The sequence below is a fragment of the Oncorhynchus gorbuscha genome, linkage group LG14 (genome assembly GCF_021184085.1).
Source record: "Oncorhynchus gorbuscha isolate QuinsamMale2020 ecotype Even-year linkage group LG14, OgorEven_v1.0, whole genome shotgun sequence".
Taxonomy (NCBI): Eukaryota; Metazoa; Chordata; class Actinopteri; order Salmoniformes; family Salmonidae; genus Oncorhynchus; species Oncorhynchus gorbuscha.
The window spans coordinates 57,234,154-57,256,168 of NC_060186.1; the positions used below are offsets into that span (position 1 = coordinate 57,234,154).

Here is a 22,015-nt window from a genome sequence, read left to right on the forward strand (position 1 = left end):
AAGGGTGAAGGGAGATATCTGGAATAATGATATTCCCTGTGGTGAGCCTTAGACATCATCCATTCATTCATCAAACCTGCCATATGTCAAACCCAAGTCAAATGGATGAAACTTTTGCCCTTTAGGTCAATATCTTTAAAGTAAATTCAATTCAATATGGTTTTATTAATCCCTTAAGAGGCAATTTAGAAGGCAATGTCGAAGCTCAAGAGCATATACACTTCATTGGAAAGTAATTGAGACCCCTTGACTTTTCTACATTTTGTTACTTTTGTCTGTAGAGCTCCGAGACAGGATTAAGTCGAGGCACAGATAAGTAAGGTAAGGGTACCAAAAAATGCTTACAACATTGAAGGTCCCCAAGAACACAGTGGCCTCCATCATTTTTAAAATGAGAAGGGAGAAGTTTGGAACTACCTAGAGCTGAGCAGTAGGGGTAGAATGGCCTTGGTCAGGGAGGTGACCAAGAACACGATAGTCACTTTGACAGAGGTCCAGAGGTCCTCTGTGGAGATGGGAGTACCTTCCAGAAGGACAACCATCTCTGCAGCACTCTACCAATCAGGCTTTTATGGTAGACAGAAGCCACTCCTTAGTAAAAGGCACATGACAACCTGCTTGGAGTTTGTCAAAAGGCACCTAAAGGACACAGGCCATGAGAAACAAGATTCTCTGGTCTGATGAAACCAAGATTGAACTCTTTTAGCCTGAATGCCAAGCGTCACGTCTGGAGGAAAACTGCCACCATCCCTACGGTTAAGCATGGTGGTGACAGCATCATGCTTTGGGGATGTTTATCAGAGGCAAGGACTGTGAAACTAGCCAGGATTGAGGAAAAGATGAACAGAGCAAAGTACAGAGAGATCCTAAGCACACAGCCAATACAATGCAGGAGTGGCTTCGGGACAAGTCTCTGAATGTCCTTGAGTGGCCCAGCCAGTGCCCGTACTTGAACCCGATCGAACATCTGTGAAGAGACCTGAAAATAGCTGTGCAGTGAGGCTCCCCATCAAACCTGACATAACTTGAGAGGATCTGCAGAGAAGAATTGGAGAAACTCCAAAAATACAGGTGTGCCAAGCTTGTAGCGTCATTCCCAAGAAGACTCAACACTGTAATTGCTGCCTAAGGTGCTTCAACAAAGTACTGAGTAAAAGGTTTGAATAATTATGTAAATGTGGTATTTCAAATTTGCAGCAATTTTTAAAAACCTGTTTTTGCTTTGTCATTGGTGTATTGTCTGTAATTGATGAGAGAATAATCTATTTTAGAACAAGGCTGTAATGGAACAAAATGTGAAAAAAGTCAAGGGGTCTGTCTGATTACTTTACAAATGCACTGTATTTTCGAGATACCTATGATACATAACTCTGTGTAATCAAACATGTATAATTAATCAACTCCCACTCCGATACACACATGTTTTAGTGAGGAAAGGGTTAAGTCTGCCAGCTCACTCTCTCTGCGTTGGCTGGCTGTGCAGTAAGGACACTAAGTAGCAGATGTTCACCTGACGAAGGAAGATTATTTTGCACACACACACACACACACACACACACACACACACACACACACACACACACACACACACACACACACACACACACACACACACACACACACACACACACACACACACACACACACACACACACACACACACACACACACACACACATGATCGTCTGTCTTTGAGAGATCCATCTCCAGGTTTTTTAATTAGAAGTTGGACTGTGTTTTTTGTTAACCTTCCAATCTCCCTCCAGATCAGTGCTTCACAAACAGCTGTCATGAGTTGTGACATGTTAATCAATACGGGGCTGAAATGAGAGGAGCACATGAGGGGCTTGGCCTCTCAGATCTATGTCCCCACCAAACCCCACTTTTCACACTAGACCTAAGAATGCTACACACTAACAACAACATAAAACAGCTAACACTGTCTCTTTTAACTCTTTATATCAAACAGATACTGGAATTTCTATGGGCTAGAGCCTTATGGGCCACAACCTTGTGAAAACCAAAAGACATGAGGTATAGTTTTTCTTTTGGAATTCTACATAGCCTATAGCAAATTAACCTGATAATCTTCATGCCATTTGCTTTATAAGTAGGCTTTAAAAAAATAACACAACTCAATACTCACTTACCCACAATCCCCTTGGTCAGCTATTTCCCTTTGGAGCCTTACAGCCCATGGCAACCTACAATACTCACTCCAAACATTCATTATTTATTGGCTAACACAATCCTCATGGAGTTGGTGATGCCATACCCCACAGTCTCACCTGAATACACCTGAGCTGTGAGTAGCAGTGTACCTGATGTCCTGTTTGAACTCAAGTCAGTACAATACCTCAGTTGTTGTATTTGTTCTGTGCTGTCCTTTCAACATTGAGTATTTGTGTTTGTGTTTGAGTCAGGGCTAGACACGTCTCATTGTGGATCATTTCCTTCTCCCTTGACTGGAGCAGATGGAGATGATAGTCCAACACAGAGGTCAGTGGGAACCCGTCACTCCGTCTTTCTAAAAAAACGGTGCCATTAGACTGACTGACAACTCAGTCAAGTGCTTCTGGCTCAGCTAATAATATCTTGTTATTAGAGTGAATATTCAGCACCATCAGTGAATGTACGGCATCTACTTGTAGCATGCACTGCACTATAGGTAGATGACAGATGAAGGCAACACAAGCCTAATCACATTCACATACAATACATGTGATGACTCTAGTGTCACAAGTGCATGACCATATACTGCATTAACATTGTTCTGATCCCATGCAGTGAGGTGAAATCTCTCTGCTGTGAAATGTTGCTTTCCAATTTCAACATGGAAGGACACTCATGTCCTTGACACCCAGTTTGACAATCTGTGCACCACTGAAATGCCTACGCTGTTATGCATTCCAGCTTGTGATCTGAAACATGTTACAGTGCCGTACCATACCGTGAATTCTGCATAGCTTGAAACGCGATGTAATTATTGTGGCACTTCAAATTGTGTTGTTTTTTTCACGTCCACAAACAGGTCATCTATCTATTTGTCCTTTTATATCATCATTCACTTCAAACATTCATTGTTTCACACATCTGTTAGATGAATCAACTGGTGTAGGTGTGTTAGATCTAACAGTTCTTTGTCACTCGCGTCACTATAGCTTGCACGCACAAGCATGGCTGCAAGCCAAGCACACACACAGAGTAGGAATTAGAGATCCAAATGTGCAGGGAATCTGTTTTATAGGAGTCACACACACACTTCATGTTCTCATGTTCACATAATAGCTCATTTACCTTGCCTTATTACGTGTGCAGTGTTCTACACTGTATGATTTCATTCTTGGCTCTCTACTCTTTGGTTTACATCTAATCGAGACCAAAATATTAATAATTCTGCGTAGGATTTGCTTCAGCAATGTGGAGATATAAAATACCTGTGTTAATCCAACACATTCTGTTTACGTATCGAACTGCTTTTCACAATAATCAGACAATTATCGGTCAGTGCCACTGTTACCAAGGTTATGTTGTTTATTCTGGTGCCAATGGAGACCATTTCCAGTGGCTGCACCTAATCCAGTCTAATGCCAAAGTATCACAGAGGTCTGTTAGGGTGAATGGCAAGCAATAACAATGACTACAGACATATATCTGTTTGTTTTCGTGTGTGTGTGTGTGTGTGTGTGTGTGTGTGTGTGTGTGTGTGTGTGTGTGTGTGTGTGTGTGTGTGTGTGTGTGTGTGTGTGTGTGTGTGTGTGTGTGTGTGTGTGTGTGTGTGTGTGTGTGTGTGTGTGTGTGTGTGTGTGTGTGTGTGTGTGTGAATGCATGTGTGCGTGTGTGTGTGTGTGTGTGCGTGTGTGCGTGTGAATGCCTGTGTGCGTGTGCATTGGGGTTATTGAGTGTGTGTGTGGGTGGATATGTGTGTTGTTGTCCGTGTGTGGGGCTATGGTTGCCAAGAGAGATGGTGGGCAGGTTTGTGTGGGTTTGTAGCTAGTAGTGTTCGTAGAGCTAATCATTATGCATAACATTAGCATTATAAGCTGTATACATTACATTACTGCAGTTAAACAATGTTTCAGCATGATCATTAGTTAGTGAATCTCTAAGTAATGGTTTTAGCCACAATACATTGTAGGTTGCCATTTATTGTTATGAATCTTGCCCAGAACTGAGTGATTTGCACTAGATGGGCCTGCTTCCAAGTCAAAATTTGCTATATCGTAAACATTCATGAAATCGAAAATGTGCTTTTTGGTATTAATTTAAGGTTAGGCATTAGGGTTAGCAGTTTGGTTAAGATCAGGGTTATGGTTAGGTATAAAATCAGATTTAATGACTTTGTGGCTATGCTAGCTAGTGGCTTCCAGGTCAAGATTCATGACAATAAATGCCAACCTGCCCATACATTACTTAAGTCTACTCACTCATGTCCCTCTGAGGCCACCATACACAAGTTATGATCTGGTTCACATCCTATGCAAATATCGTTCTTATATATTTATATAAACTATCCTCATACCAGTTCCTACAAGACTAAATGGCACTGGAAGAAATGGCAGCAGTTTTACGGGCTCCCAACCAATTGTGCCATTGTGTTTTTTTCACCGTATTTTACGGCAAAAAAATAGCTTCTGGATATCAGGACAGCGATCACTCACCTCGGATTAGACAAAGAGCTTCTGGATATCAGGACAGCGATCACTCACCTCGGATTAGAGAAAGAGCTTCTGGATATCAGGACAGCGATCACTCACCTCGGATTAGAGAAAGAGCTTCTGGATATCAGGACAGCGATCACTCACCTCGGATTAGACAAAGAGCTTCTGGATATCAGGACAGCGATCACTCACCTCGGATTAGAGAAAGAGCTTCTGGATATCAGGACAGCGATCACTCACCTCGGATTAGAGAAAGAGCTTCTGGATATCAGGACAGCGATCACTCACCTCGGATTAGACAAAGAGTTTCTGGACATCAGGACAGCGATCACTCACCTCGGATTAGAGAAAGAGCTTCTGGATATCAGGACAGCGATCACTCACCTCGGATTAGAGAAAGAGCTTCTGGATATCAGGACAGCGATCACTCACCTCGGATTAGAGAAAGAGCTTCTGTATATCATCCCAGCGATCACTCACCTCGGATTAGACAAAGAGCTTCTGGATATCAGGACAGCGATCACTCACCTCGGATTAGAGAAAGAGCTTCTGGATATCAGGACAGCGATCACTCACCTCGGATTAGACAAAGAGCTTCTGGATATCAGGACAGCGATCACTCACCTCGGATTAGACTAAGAGTTTCTGGACATCAGGACAGTGATCACTCACCTCGGATTAGAGAAAGATTTTTTCAACAAGCAAGACGCACAGGATATTCTCCAAACACCCGACAGGGCCAACATCCCCGTTACTTGCAAGAGGAAGCGACGCAGGTACAGAGGACAAAGAGCCAGATGCCTGGTGAGGACCCAGAAAGACGAGTGGGAAAGCTGCCGTTACCGTCAATACTACTCGCCAACATGCAATCATTGGACAATAAACTAGATGAAGTACGATCACGAATATCCTACCAACGGGACATTAAAAACTGTAATATCCTATGTTCCACGGAATCGTGGCTGAATGACGACATGGATATTCAGCTAGCGGGATATACTCTGCACAAGGAAGATAGAATAGTGCACTCCGGTAAGACGAGGGGGCGGTCTGTGCATATTTGTAAACAACAGCTGGTGCACGAAATCTAAGGAAGTCTCTAGATTGTGCTTGACTGAAGTAGAGTATATTGTGACAAATTGCAGGTCACACTACTTACCTAGAGAGTTTTCAGCTATACTTTTTCTGGCTATTTATTTACCACCACAGGCAGATGCTGGCACTAAGACCGCACTCAGTCAGCTGTATAAGGAAATAAGCAAACAGGAAACCACTCACCCAGAGGTGGCGCTCCTATTGGCCCGGAGACTTTAATGCAGGGAAACATAAATCAGTTCTACCAAATTTCTATCGACATGTTAAATGTGCAACCAGAGGGGAAAAAAAATCAAGTTCACCAGTACTCCACACACAGAGACGTGTACAAAGCTCTCCCTCGCCCTCCATTTGGTAAATCCATCCACAACTCCATCTTCCTGATTCCTGCTTACAAGCAAACATTTAAGCAGGAAGCACCAGTGACTCGGTCTACAAAAAGTGGTCAGATGAAGCAAGTGCTAAACTACAGGACTCTTTTGCTATCATAGACTGGAACATGTTTCCAGGATTCTTCCGATGGCATTGAGGAGTACACCACATCAGGCACTGGCTTTATCAATAAGTGCATCAAGGACGTCGTCCCCTCAGTGACTGTACATACATACCCCAACTAGCAACATTCACACTGAGCTAAAGGGTAGAGCTGCCACTTTCAAGGTGCGGGACTCTAACCCGGAAGCTTACAAGAAATCCTGCTATGCCCTGCAACGAACCATCAAACAGGCAAAGCATAAATACAGGGCTACGATTGAATCATACTACACAGGCTCCGATGCTCATCTTATGTGGCAGGGCCCGCAAACTATTACATACTACAAAGGGAAGCACAGCCGCGAGCTGCCCAGTGACACGAGCCTACCAGACGAGCTAAATCACTTCTATGCACGCTTCGAAGCAAAACTGAGGCATGCATAAGAGCATCAGCTGTTCCGGACGACTGTGTGATCATGCTCTCCGTAGCTGACGTGAGTAAGACCTTTAAACAGGTCAACATACACAAGGCTGCGGGGCCAGACGGATTTCCAGGACGTGTGCTCCAGACATGTGCTGACCAACTGGCAGGTGTCTTCACTGACATTTTCAACATGTCCCTGGTTGAGTCTGTAATACCAACATGTTTCAAGCAGACCAGCATAGTCCCTATGCCCAAGAACACAAAGGCAACCTGCCTAAATTACTACAGACCCGTAGCACTCACATCCGTAGCCATGAAGTGCTTTGAAAGGTTGGTAATGGCTCACATCAACACCATTATCCCAGAAACCCTAGACCCACTCCAATTTGTATACCGCCAAAACAGATCCACAGATGATGCAATCTCTATTGCACTCCACACTGCCCTTTCCCACCTGGATGAAAAGAACACTTATGTGAGAATGCTATTCATTGACTACAGCTCAGCGTTCAACACCATAGTGCCCTCAAAGCTCATCACTAAGCTATGGATCCTGGGACTAAACAACTCCCTCTACAACTGGATCCTGGATATCACGACGGGCCGTCCCCAGGTGGGGAGGGTAGGTAGCAACACATCTGCCACGCTGATCCTCAACACAGGAGCTCCCCAGGGGTGCATGCTCAGTCCCCTCCTGTACTCCCTGTTCACCCACGACTGCATAGCCAGGCACGACTCCAACACCATCATCAAGTTTGCAGACGACACATCAGTGGTAGGCTATATCACGACAATGACGAGACAGCCTATAAGGAGGAGGTCAGAGACCCGGCCCGGGTGGTGCCAGAATAACAACCTATCCCTCAACGTAAGCAAGACAAAGGAGATGATTGTGGACTACAGGAAAAGGAGGACCGAGCACGTCCCCATTCTCATCGACGGGGCTGTAGTGGAGCAGGTTGAAAGCTTCAAGTTCTTTGGTGTCCACATCAACAACAAACCAGAATGGTCCAAACACACCAAGACAGTCGTGAAGAGGGCACGACAAAGCCTATTCCCCCTCAGGAAACGAAAAAGATTTGGCATGGGTCCTGAGATCCTCAAAAGGTTCTACAGCTGCAACATCGAGAGCATCCTGACTGGTTGCTTCACTGCCTGATACGGCAATTGCTCGGCCTCTGACCACAGGGCACTACAGAGGGTAGTGCGTACGGCCCAGTACATCACTGGGGCTAAGCTGCCTGCCATCCAGGACCTCTACACAAGGCGGTGTCAGAGGAAGGCCCTAAAAATCGTCAAAGATCCCAGTCACCCCAGTCATAGACTGTTCTCTCTACTACCGCATGGCAAGCGTTACCGGAGTGCCAAGTCTTGGACAAAAAGGCTTCTCAACAGTGTTTACCCCCAAGCCATAAGACTCCTGAACAGGTAATCAAATGGCTACCCGGACTATTTGCATTGTGTGCCCCCCAACCACTCTTTTTACGCTGCTGCTACTCTCTGTCTATCATATATGCATAGTTACTGGGGTGGCAGGGTAGCCTAGTGGTTAGAGTGTTGGACTAGTAACCAGAAGGTTTCAAGTTCAATCCCCGAGCTGACAAGGTACAAATCTGTCGTTCTGCCCATGAACAGGCTGTTAACCCACTGTTCCTAGGCCGTCATTGAAAATAAGAATTTGTTCTTAACTGACTTGCCTAGTAAAATAAAACTATACATTCATGTACATACTACCTCAATTGGGCTGACCAACCAGTGCCCCTGCACATTGGCTATCTGCATTGTTTACCACCTGCAACCCCTCTTTTACGCTACTCTCTGTTCATCATATATGCATAGTCACTTTAACCATATCTACATGTGCATACTACCTCAATCAGCCTGACTAACCGCTGTCTGTATGTAGCCTCGCTACTTTTATAGACTTGCTACTCTATATAGCTTGTCTTTTTACTGTTGTTTTATTTCTTTACCTATCTATTGTTCACCTAATACCTTTTTTGCACTATTTGTTTGAGCCTGTAAGTAAGCATTTCACTGTAAGGTCTACTACACCTGTTATATTCAGCCAACATGACAAATAAACTTTGATTTGATTTGTCTACACTTCCTTTCAACTTTTCCTCCAACTTGTCCAAATTGCTCCCAATTTAAAAGCCATTTGGAATTTCATTCTTGTGCAAATGCCAGCATCCATTTGATATCCCTTTAAATGTGAACAAGGGAAATAAGTGATTTATCCGCAGATCAAAATTATGCATTTAGCAGACAATCAGGCAGAGCTCCAGCTAGTTGGCTCCCTGCTGTGTCCCTCTGATCTGTTCTTCACAAAAAAGTTGAGGTTTAAATATCAGCCCTTATTGACACGTTGGCCCAACATCTCCATAAATAATCACTGGGCTGTTCTCCACACTACTGTGCCAATGATGGAGATGTTGATAATTCCTTAACGTTATGGATGAGTTCTAGCCAGCTGAATAGGAGAAAGTTGAAGCATGGTGGCAAATGCATGAACAACAAAAAATGACCTGACTGATTCACTTGTAGGAAAGATCACTTCGTTCTGTTCATTTTAATTGATTGACATTTGGAGGGGAAGCGGTGTTGATCAATGGGGGAGAGGGTTGGCGGAGAGGGTTTGGCTCAGGTGAATTGAAAACGTTTCCTTCCTGATTGTCCCTAGATGGGTTCCTCTTTAAATTGAAACTCAATACTTAATTATCCAATAAATCATTGATTATGTTCAATTGGATTGAGTTTCATTACTATCACTTTGAAAGATGTGGCCATTGAGATTTTTGGTGTAACCTACTAGAATATAGTAGCTTGATCATCAATCATCAAGCTTTTTTATTGAAGCTATTAAGAGACTATCACCATTAAAAAAATGTTAGTTGGGAAGTAACCAGATTATGTCAAGAGCAATGGGGTTAGACAGAACCTCCTCTAGTCATCAGTACACCACATCAGGGGTGCAACTTTGGTGTTAGAAGTGGGAGTCGGATAAACACTCCAAACAGCCTACCCGACCGCTTGGAGAATTCTGAATGGTCCGAAAGCACCCCGTTGCCTCATTTTGTATCACATTCCAATGATAAAACGGGTCAAAACTGGACAAAAATGCCATTTCAGAATGTGGGGTGGAGGGGGGGACATGTCCCCATCGTCCCTAGTGAAAGTTGTGCCCCTGTATCACATGACCATGTTATTGTGCTTGCCAAAACAACTGGGAATTTTGAAAAAAACGAGGTCAAATCATGACGTCGGTTATCTTCAGGTCAGAAAATCAGTGCTCTGGAAAGATGTCAGAGTTTCCAACTTGGATTTCTGAGTTGGAAGCTAATTTCTTTCTGAGTTCCCAGTTCTCTTGAATGCACTGAAGTTGGAGATCCCAGGCATCTTAAATATGGCATTAGCTTCTGTAACGACCCCGTAGGTGGAGGTTAGTGTCACGTGTGGTAGTGCAAAACCAAGACTAATTTCCAGTTCGCAAATGGGGATATATTAACTCATAAGGCTTAAGAGTTAGTTTGGAGAATCTTCATGTCCCATAATAAAGTTCACTCAAACATGTTAAATACTCCCAAATCAAACACGGGCCCTTTAAGAAAATACCTAAAGTAAACTTAAGTACTGGGGAATATATTATTCAACCAGGGCAGACAGAGCTTCAAACCTTATCATATTGGGGTTATGTTCTGGCTGGTCTAATGACCGCAACAGAGCTTTGGCTCCTTCAAGATCTCTCTCTCACCCATTTGAATACCGCCTTTGTGCTGCTGCTGCTGCTGCCCTAATTACAGCTCTTGGAGCATTGGCCACTACAACCCACAAGTTGAAGCTGAGGTGGGAGGTGTGTGAGCACCTGAAGGGTGTGCAACTGCAGTCAATTAAGTCACCGTGGAGAGCTGCCATACCTAGCCACCAGATGGGGACAAAAGCATCAAGCCTTCCCATCCCTACACGCCTCGTGTCCTCGCACACCTCCGACCGAAGCTCCAACCTGTGGGTTGTAGCGCCCAATGCCCCTAGAGCATTCTCGCTTGAGGGCAATCTGATCCAAAGCCATTGAGGTACACCCCTGGACCTAGAGGGTCATACACCAAATGCTGGTATTCAGCCTCACCCTGGTTCACCCTCTTCATGAGTCGGGGTTACTGCCATTTTCTGTGAGACACAAATGATAACTAGTTATTGAGAGGGAGGAGCTTCTCACCTCCATGCGTCTGTGCCTCCTCACCAGCCTTCCTATTCTCAATGAATGCCCAGCAGGTGTCCTCCTTGAGCAGCTTGACTTCATCCAATTGGGGCTTAGGGTTTCTGCAGAGTCTTGTTCCATCGTCACAGAACTGTTCTTTTTAAGCACAAGGCTCTTTTCCTTAACAGATTATTTTGCTTTATCACCTCCTTCAACCTACTTCTCTGAGTAGAGCAGGTGTCTTCAACCTTTTCTTGCCCAGGGATCGCCTCCCAGGCAGCGACCCAGGAATCCCCCGTCATATGTAAGCAAAGAAAACATTTTCATGTCTTGTCTTATCATCAGGTGAATGTAACAATAGCTCCTTCCATTTCGCTCTATCCTGTGGCAGCCGGCAAGGCTGTTCACTCTCTCCTCTGTTATTTGCCTTATCATTGGAGCCTGTTGCCTAGACAGTCCGCCAATCCACTATTCACAAACCAATCATTATACAGGACACCAAGGATTACATCTACATATATGCGGACAATATACTGCTAATCCCCCAAAACACCCAGCATTCTCTCCCTCACATTTTTGACATCTTTAATGGATTAAGCAAAATTTCAGGCAATGAAATTGTCTGAAATTGATATGGGAGATTATCCAATGGTAACACTTGGTACCCCTGTAGTAAAACAGTTTAGATACCTGGGAGACTGGGAGATGATTTCCACTCACAATCCAATACATAGTAGACCCTGCAAAGGCAAAAAAAGCGGCCAAAGCCTTCCAAATTTGTGGTATTATTTCTGGTAATTTGATCTCCGCCCTCTCTCCACATGGTTTGGTCTAGATGCTCAGGTTGCTTGGCGTCCCATAGAGGAGTGCCTAGTATATTTGCACAGGATCTGGTCAACTCCAACGTCTCCTTGAGATACTCCCCAAAACAATTTGGTGCCTTAAAAACACAAGCCTCTCTATGTAAGGGACCACCAAAAAGTTATCCAAAACCAATTGGCACAATCACGTATTATATATACTCACATACTATATCCTTCCACTGGTGGAGCGAAAAGGCTGTACATATAGCAGCTGATGTTCCTTGATGAGGGAGGGCTCCGTGTATTTCAGGATTAACAAACAACTTTTAATTTACCGGGCAAATCCTTCTTCTTTTATTTACAGCTTCACTTCGCCATGTGTGCTTATGGTGTTTTGAGAACCAGCCTAAACCCAGGGGACTGGTTTCTGATCAATACTTGTGTTTTTTAAAAGCATCTCTGAAGCCTTGATCAACTATGGAAGAAGACCTCTCACCTTCAATCACTGAAATGAAAGAGTGATTGCCCCTAAAAACCAACTAATCCCATTGAAAACAGTCTATGTGGCATCAATATGAGCCAGAAACATTTATTCTAATGTCAAAATTGACTTCAAAGTGTAAATAGGATAATTTTGGTCATAAATTCTCATCGAAGACTACGTACAACTATGTCAACAAATCATACCTCCTTTTGCCAAACTCCATGTTCAAATCTCCCCTCTGCCCACTTCCCTTCATTGAATGGGGCACAGTTGTTCATTGCCCCCAATGTGTTCAAAGGATCACGGCAGTTTTAAACTGAAAAGCCCTATACGGATTGTCCATGCGATGCATGCTTCCAGCAGAATGCATAGCCAACTGGTGTGCATGCCCTGACGAAGAACCCTATCATGCAGAATAGGTGGTTAGAGTACTTTGGTCCCAAGTGGTGGTGAGTATACCGGTAGCTTGACCATAGACTGCTGGTTATGTATTTGGTTATGTATATTTTGATAATCATTATCACTATTATTGCTAGCATTGCTGATGACACGTTAGCTAGCTAGCTACCTAACTAACTAGCTAGCTACCTATCTAGCTAGCTGGCTAATGTTAGCCTATTCTTGTTTGCATTCCTCTTTTGTTAGTTGATATTTGTTTGTTAACTTTAAAAAATGAAAAAAAAATGAAAAAAACTTTTGCCAGCGAACTAAGATTGAGGTGACCACTGTATATAGCTAACATTACACACTTTGCGAGTAACAGTGATGGCAACATTACCATTTCTCTAAAGTAAATTTGACAACATCATAAAATAGCAAAGTGGTTTCCTACTAATTATTTGCCTACTTTAGCAACGTCACTGTATTTAGATGACTCAGCAGAGGTGGGACCAAGTCATTGTTTTACAAGTCACAAGTAAGTCTCAAGTCAAGACCGTCAAGTATCAAGTCCTAAACTTTGAGTTTTGAGTCTGAAATAAGTCATAATGTGCTCTTTATCAAATGTCAAATGTAATACAATTTCATATTTTTAAAAGGGAGTAATAGTTAGTATATAACATTTACTCAAATCATGAACACTTTTAAAAATAACTACCACGGAGAGAACAAGTATTTGATACACTGACGATTTTCAAGGTTTTCCTACTTACAAAGCATGTTGAGGTCAGTCATTTTTTATCATAGGTACACTTCAACTATGGGAGACGGAATCTAAAACAAAAATCCAGAAAATCACATTGTATGATTTTTAAGTAATTAATTTGCATTTTATTGCATGACATAAGTATTTGATACATCAGAAAAGCAGAACTTAATATTTGGTACAGAAACCTTTGTTTGCAATTACAGAGATTAACGATTCCTGTAGTTCTTGACCAGGTTTGCACACACTGCAGCAGGGATTTTGGCCCACTCCTCCATACAGACCTTCTCTAGATGCTTCAGGTTTTGGGGCTGTCGCTGGACAATACGTACTTTCAGCTCCTTCCAAAGATGTTCTATTGGGTTCAGGTCTGGAGACTGACTAGGCCACTCCAGGTCCTTGAGATGCTTCTTACGGAGCCACGCCTTAGTTGCCCTGGCTGTGTATTTCGGTTCGTTGTCATGCTGGAAGACCCAGCCACAACCCATCTTCAATGCTCTTACTGAGGTCAGGAGGTTGTTGGCCAAGATCTCGCAATACATGGCCCCATCCATCCTCCCCTCAATACCGTGCAGTCGTCCTGTCCCCTTTGCAGAAAAGCATCCCCAAAGAATTATGTTTCCACCTCCATGTTTCACGGTTGGGATGGTGTTCTTGGGGTTGTACTCATCCTTCTTCTTCCTCCAAACACGGCGAGTGGAGTTTAGACCAAAAAGCTCCCATTCCTCCTCTGGATCATTCAGATGGTCATTGGCAAACTTCAGACGGGCCTGGACATGCGCTGGCTTGAGCAGGGGGACCTTGCGTGCCCTGCAGGATTTTAACCCATGACAGCGTAGTGTGTTACTAATGGTTTTCTTTGAGACTATAGTCCCAGCTCTCTTCAGGTCATTGACCAGGTCCTGCCATGTAGTTCTGGGTTGATTCCTCGCCTTCCTCATGATCATTGATGCCCCACGAGGTGAGATCTTGCATGGAGCCCCAGACCGAGGGTGATTGACCGTCATCTTGAACTTCTTCCATTTTTTATAATTGCGCTAACAGTTGTTGCCTTCTCACCAAGCTATTACATCTGTAGCCCATCGCAGCCTTGTGCAGGTCTACAATTTTATCCCTGATGTCCTTACACAGCTCTCTGGTCTTGGCCATTGTGGAGATGTTGGAGTCTGTTTGATTGAGTGTGTGGACAGGGGTCTTTTATACAGGTAATGAGTTCAAACAGGTGAAGTTAATACAGGTAATGAGTGGAGAACAGGAGGGGTTCTTAAAGAAAACCTAACAGGTCTGTGAGAGACGGAATTCTTACTGGTTGGTAAATGATCAAATACTTATGTCATGCAATAAAATGCTAATTAATTACTTCAAAATCATACAATGGAATTTTCTGGATTTTTGTTTTAGATTCCGTCTCTCACAGTTGAAGTGTACCTATGATAAAAAATTACAGACCTCTACATGCTTTGTAAGTAGGAAAACCTGCAAAATCGGCAGTGTATCAAATACTTGTTCTCCCCACTGTATATATTTATTACTTTCCATATAAATTTTATATATCCATGGAAACACATGGGTAGCCATGAGAGAGACTAGTGAGAAAGCCCGTAGTGATGGACTATCAAGGATCGCTATGGGGCGCAATCGGGCAATGTAGGCTTGTACACAATTACCCAACCTTAACACACACACACTCTCTGCGTGGTTGCAGTATTACAGTCGGCTAACATATGTCAATGATTTTAGGAACAGCAGTAACATCAGGCAAGATTTAGGCTACGAACTACCTAGCCAGTTGTAGCTCAATCTTTGGTGCAATGATCACGTTCCCACACTGACTGACTGTGTGGAGGCGCGTTGATTTAATGTTAGGTTAGCCTACATGCTACGCTAGTAAACTTATAAATGACATAGCTGTTGGCTATACTAGCCACGACTTACCATTCTTTGTGCAGCTTCAAATGTTGAACAAAGTTGGAAATTGTTGCGCCTCTGTCTGTCATTTTCTTTCCGCATGTTTTGCAAGTTGCAATCCGTTGTTTGTTGATACAGCGTCCTCTTTATATCCCCAAATCATACTTTTTGGTATCATCTTTCCAAGGGCTCCATCTGAATTCACCTGCCGACATTCCTCTGCACTGCCACGCACAACTTTTTCTCAGCTGGCACAATTTGATTGGCTGCTGTCCAATTCAAACTGTAATCTGTTAAATGAAGAGTTGATGCGATGCACACTTTTTTAATAGCATAATTTCACATTTGAGCTTGGGGAGGGTATCAAGTCAGGTCGGTGTCAAAAGGCTCATGTCCAAGTTAAGTCACGAGTCATTGGTGTTAAAGTCAAAGTCGAGTTGCAAGTCATCATACGTGACTCGAGTCCACACCTCTGCAAAACAGTCACATTAGCCACTGAGGTGCAACCCATGTCTCGGGCACAAATAAATATTGGATCCAGCTATGGTGGTACTAGCTAACTCAGACTACAACAGTATACTAACTAGCAGCAACAAATTCAAACCAACCCAGAGCCATAGCAAAACATGCCACAGTTGGTTGCTTAGTGTAACGGCATCACCAGCCTGAATCTAAATCTAATCTGGAGCCAGTCAGTCTACAACTGTAAAACATAGAATTAACTTCCAAAAGAGATTACGTTAAATCTCAAACTATGCTTATAATTGAGGGATGGGAACAATCGTTGACCCTGTTTTTCTGTTAGACAAAGTACACAGTATGGTGCCAGACTGATCTCCTGGTCATGAATGGGTGCCGGGACGTGCCAGAAGGAGTAAAGGTGTGTCCAGCAATGTGATTGCAATGGTTTTAGTGACCTCCAAAATTATTTTCACAGCTTGTCAGGCACGAATAAAAGTGTGTCATGTGACACAAGCACCTTTGTGACACGTCCTCTGTTGTTGCCAGTCTCCTTCAACTCCTATGAAAAGAACACGCCATCATGAGGCCTCTGATAGTGAACCGAGTTACTGCCCTGATGACACAGACAGCTTCATCAACAACGATAGGTAATGTGTTGTATGTGAAAAGTAAAAAGTTGTATTAAAAATATCAGTCTTGGTAAACTAGTAGGCTAATTCCCAAGCCAAGCAAATACAACTCGTCGAGTCATTTTGAATGTGAAGTGCATAAGCAAAAATCTTTGTCCTTTCTTTAGAACAAATGCAATTTACCATTTGGCTGCCTATTATATCACCCTGACACAGGCTCTCCTATGTCACCACTTCATAAGATTGCCAGCTGCAGTTATCCGATAGATGTCCAGTTTGCAGCCGAACATGCAGCATAGAGAAGACCAGCAGGGGGGCTCTCATCAGCGTCATGCAGATATTTCCTTGCTGTGAGCATTTCTATGAATGCAACAGTCAGACACATGTTGGCAAGTATCCAGCCAGCAACCTTCACCTGTCAGTGGCAACGGCTTTCACAGACTCATAATTTGTACAGAAGATTACCCATTTCATTACTTTGAAACATTAGATAACCCAATTGTGAAACATAAATTATGTAAACTGGTATTATTTGTTTCTTATTTTCTACTTGTTAGATGCATATAATATCCCATGTCTATTTAGCTATTTCTGAATGTGTTATTCAATGCGTTTCTATGGGCTATAGTAGTAAAGAAGAAATTCAATATTTTATCCAGAAAAAATGACATATTTTTGGGGATACCTAAAGGGGTTCCATGTTGATGCATGTGATCCATGTTATGACCGTTTTAAAATATTCCCCCTCCCCCAATGACTTAGACTTTTAGAGGTTAACTGACAAACTGTAGGGTCTAACTTAATTCTCTCTTTTAGAAATCCTAATCATCAAAATATCCATTTAAATTTTGTCCACAGATCTTATCATACCCGCAGAGACCAGGACCAGATTCCAGAACGGGCACACAGGGCACGTGCCGCTGGGCCCCGACCTCCAAGCTCCCTGGAGGTTGTGGTTCCCTAGATAGCATATAAACATGTCATAAGCAATGGCAAAATGTGTAGAAAAGCAGGACATTTGCTTTAAAACTGCACAGTTTTCTCTCATCCTCATGGCAAAATGTGTAGAATAGCATGAGATCAGCTATAAAACAGCATTTTTTCACTAGAATTGCAGAACACTATCTCTCAGCTGCATGACAAAATGTATAGAATAACATTATTATAAAACTGCTTTTAGCTGTTTCCCCGCCCCAAAAAATGAAATATTGGGGGGTTCAGGGGCCCCCTGGAGGTAGATGCCCTCCTGTCCCAAATGCAGTAGTCCGATGGTTCCAGATGGTTCCAAATTAAAATACATCCAACCCCGAAATGCTCTCTATGCCCTAAGGGTGCTCCCGGGACCTTTATTCATATGTTCTGGGAGTGCCCTGAGGTATCCCAATTCTGGAGACTCATCTCCAAAATGCTCTCCACAATTCTCTAAACATATTCCATACTCAATGAGTATATCCAAAATGGATCTGTCTTTCAAGGAAAATCGATTATGTCTGGCTGGCCTCATGGCAGCCAAGAAAATGGTTACCTGTCGATGGAAACCTCCCCATTCACTGTCTAAACATGGTATTTTATTGATATACAGTATCTTAATTGGAGCTTTCGGTAGCTCAAATGCATGGCGCAAAAAGCCATAACATTCACTATTAGAGTTCCGCGGTGGTTAAGATAAAATCATACCTTTAATTACCTTGAGTACCTGTAGCGGTCCTGTGGGTGGTTGAGCCTGATACCTCTCCACATTATAATTGGAAGTTGATTAGTATACTTTAACATAGCCTATTAGCTAGAAAGGTAACTCCAAACACTTTTTCGCTAAGAGCATCTGTTTAGTTGGTTAAACAAAGGTTGGCAATGTGTTGGCAAAAATGTATGCCCATGTCAAGAAAGCTTAACAACAGCCAGAGGCACTTGCTGCACTGGTTGCCTATTCACAGATGCTTCTTCAGAGTCTTTTTCAGATACTCCAGTACTTGTAATTGGCTCCAATGAGTGCAAGTTGGACAGTAAATTAGTTAATAGATCAATAGGAAAGAGAGTTCCAAACCAATAACAGATCGTTTTCAGTTTCCTCTCCCCACTCAGACCACGGCCGGACTGTCCTAGCTAAATCCTTGCTTGAGAAATTGCTCTTTGCTAAGAAGCTGCTTTTTGTTTCTTTTTGACCAATCACAGTAAGGTACTTAATTGTTAGTCAGAAATTATTTGACATTTAGATTTTTTTTAAACGGCTGCATTGGACCTTTCAGTTTACTTCAGTTGTTGCCTTAAAGGGCCAGTGTCTGATTTGGAGAGTTTGTCATGTTAGAGTGAGTACTTTCTTTTGGGAACTGTTAAGCCTTATTAAAGGGTAATTGCACCCGCTGGCCTCATGTGTTTTGGTCTTGCTCCTCAAGAAATGCTGCCAATCATGACAGAAGCCAAACGTGAGTTGGCTTGGGGATGTGGTCTGATGTGCGTGTTTCTTGTGTGTGTCCTTGCCACCACCAAGACACATACATCTGTCAGATCCTTGCCCGCAGCTGCTTCCCCCCCCACTCAATCACAACAAACAAACCTCCTGCATGTTGAATTCAATAACTACATGCGGATGTATGGTGAGATGCCGGAGGAAGCTTTGAATAGATCAGAGTGACATGCAGTTTTTAATTTGAGCCGGATCTTGACGGAACAGCACCTCTCAGATTTTACTTTGTTTGTTCCGGCACCTATTTGTCTGGATCCGGTACCTCTCACTGCATGATTATTAATTGTTTAACTGTTCGCATTGTAGACTTTCTAATAAAAGCTATCAGCGTTAAATCAAGTTGAACCATGTTATTACTCCCGACCCCAGAAAGAACATCATGTAAAAGCGTGGTGATACTTCTGTGTAATCGTCTTATCCTGCCACAATGATTCCAGACCTGCTTTCTTATTAGTACATAGAGGTTTTGGGGAGGGCCGGTGGGGAAAGTAACTGATCTTGACACAGGTCTTGGTAGGGGGATTCAGCTAGTGAAGAGGTCCCTACGTAATCACGTCGCATAGCCTAGGCTAGTTCTCTCCCTACTGAATTTGAATCGTAGGAATGTCAAACAAAACATTTATAAGAAAAAGCAACAGATTTTGATGACATTTTTCCAGTCCAAAAATCCAGAGGAAGATGATGAATCGAACCCAGAACGAGCCAAAGAACTGTCAGTGCCGGAGGAGGAGTGAGGCAAACTGTTCCTGATGACGATGCTAATCCCACCAGTTCAGCATCACCACTGGCACCCCCACTAACTAGTAAGCCTACTAGCGAGGAGTCAGACTCAGCGGGAGAGGGAGACGGGGAGCTGGGGGGCAGGGCATCCCCCGACGAAGTGCTCGGAGCAAGTGCAATTTGCAGTACAAGAACAAGCAAATGTATAGCCCTTGGCTTGTCATGCAGAATTCAAAGTTGGGCTTGAGTCTAGAAATGACTGGAGGGATTAGAATAGCAAAAGAGTAGGTGGAATGTACAGTAATTTACCATCCTATGCCTCAAAATAACAACAAAGAGCCCTCAGAAAAAAATTGGTTTTGAACAAACCAAGGTGCGTTTGGTGGCAGCAAGCCTTGTAGACGTGGCTAGAGAGGACACCAGGTTATAGTTACCACTCAAAATGAAAAAAATAGACGTGACAGCTAGAGTTTTGAGAACAGCCTTAGGAGAAGGCTAAACATCACAGGCACATGCCCGCTCATGGCTTTGAGCAAGAAATGGACTCTCGTGAGTTAAATGGACTTGACATGGGGAGAGTCATTGTGGGAGGTTTTAAAAACTAAGACAGGATTATTCTTTCTTTACACACTTGTTCTGTACTGTGAAGGTAATTTGAATACGTGCTTCATATGATCACATAGGCAGGAGGCCTATATATTATCATGTGTGTTCTGCTGTGATTTATTTTATTTTAAGTTATATTCCGATATTGTGATATTTGTTGAAATATATGAAATGTGGGCCTTGTAAGCTCCACAGCTTAGTATGTGTGCATATGCATGTTGCGGGTGTTCTTCAGTGTCGTCTAAAAGTGTTCCTGTACATTGATGTCTGGAAAATTAGGCTACAAGAAATGTGGACTTGTGTACGCCCCGCAGCTATACTAAAATATGTGGTCATAACTGCAGTAACGTCTAAAATGCTTTGAATGAATCAGCACCTTTGGAGAGTGCTGTCTGTGTCACAGCCATAGATAGTAGGCTACTTCGCTGTTTACTCTGTCTGCTGCACTGCTACGTTTTTCTCAATGTGTTCTCGTACCTCAGGGCCCCCCGAGGAGAAAGTGTTTTGCTTATGCACTTCACAATCAAAATGACTCAACTAGTTGTATCTGCTTGGCTGGGGTATTAACCTACTTGTTTCTCAAACCTGATATTTCTTTATACAAATTTTTACATAACACACATTACGGTTGTTGATGAAGCTGTCTGTGTCATCAGGGCAGTAACTCAGTTCAAGCTAATTCTAGGTCGTTGCAACAGCCACAAAGTCATTAAAAAAATCATATTTTTTAATGTGATTTTAAACCTAACCATAACCTTAACCACACTGATAACCTTATGTCTAACCCTAACCTTAAATGAAGACCAAAAAGCACATTTTTGTTTTTATGGATTTTTATGACATAAACAATTGTGACCTTGTGGTTGTGGTAACTAGTGGAAACCCTAATTTGATGCTTATCAGATGTAGACGGACTGTAACCCTGTATTGGATTAGATTCAGGTTGGGGACGCCATTATGTTTTTTTTCTCCTAGTTCACTGTATTAGTCAGACTCATAAGTTAGCTACCGCCATAGCTGCATCCATAATTTGTTATAATTTCGACAATACAGAATTAACTTATATGAGCTACGAACTAAATTGCAAATCTGAGTTGTAGGCTAACGTTAGTTAGCTCATGTTAGCTAGCCTGCCTCGCTACCATTATCAAATGATAACGTTACAAAACCAGCAGTATCTAGACAATACACAAACTTGTATGAGTGATGACCTAACTAAGTTGTAATGAGGTATCTAGCTAGCTATACTAACATTAACTAAAACATTAGCTAGCCTGCCCCATTGGATTATGGTCAAGCAATTAAAGACCCGAAAGTTTTGGACCACTAAACAACTAGTGTTTTAGAACCACAGAGTTACCCCAAGTACCAAAGAAAACAGGAGCTGCCTCCAGCACCTTTTCAACTTCAACATTTCATTAAATCACCTCTGCTTAGTCTAATACAGTGACAACTAAAAGATAACAATTTAGTTCAATCAACATAAACTAAATATGATGTGGCTGTCCATGGTCTTGATTTCTGTGTGTGTGTGTGTGTGTGTGTGTGTGTGTGTGTGTGTGTGTGTGTGTGTGTGTGTGTGTGTGTGTGTGTGTGTGTGCGTGCGTGCGTGCGTGCGTGCGTGCGTGCGTGCGTGCGTGCGTGCGTTTGTGCGTGCATGCGTGCGTGCGTGCATGCGTGCGTGCGTGCGTGTGTGTGTGTGTGTGTGTGTGTGTGTGTGTGTAGAAAAACATGTTGACTCACACTTCTTGCAGAGAAACGCCAATGCCATCCTCCTTTCTTTTATGTTGGCGAAACTGTCTATCACTCTGTCATACAGTATGGAGAATTAAGTAAAACCACAAGTCCAAATCCCTATCTCCATCCAGGAAAGAGAAAATCTTAGGGAGGACAACAACACAACCAGATAAAACAATTCAAGTTTTTCTGTCAATGACTTATGC

At 42.9% G+C, this 22,015-nt stretch overlaps 1 protein-coding gene across 1 annotated transcript in view; it reads left to right on the forward strand.

The window, feature by feature from the left end:
* The first annotated feature begins 2,395 nt into the window (after positions 1-2,395).
* Positions 2,396-22,015, forward strand: part of LOC123995932 (spermatogenesis-associated protein 7-like) — a 29,457-nt gene continuing 9,837 nt past the window's right edge. The window contains exon 1 of the mRNA XM_046299591.1: positions 2,396-2,499. Coding sequence (XP_046155547.1) covers positions 2,475-2,499 — 25 coding nt within the window. The 5' untranslated portion in view covers positions 2,396-2,474. The remainder of the gene's footprint in view (positions 2,500-22,015) is intronic.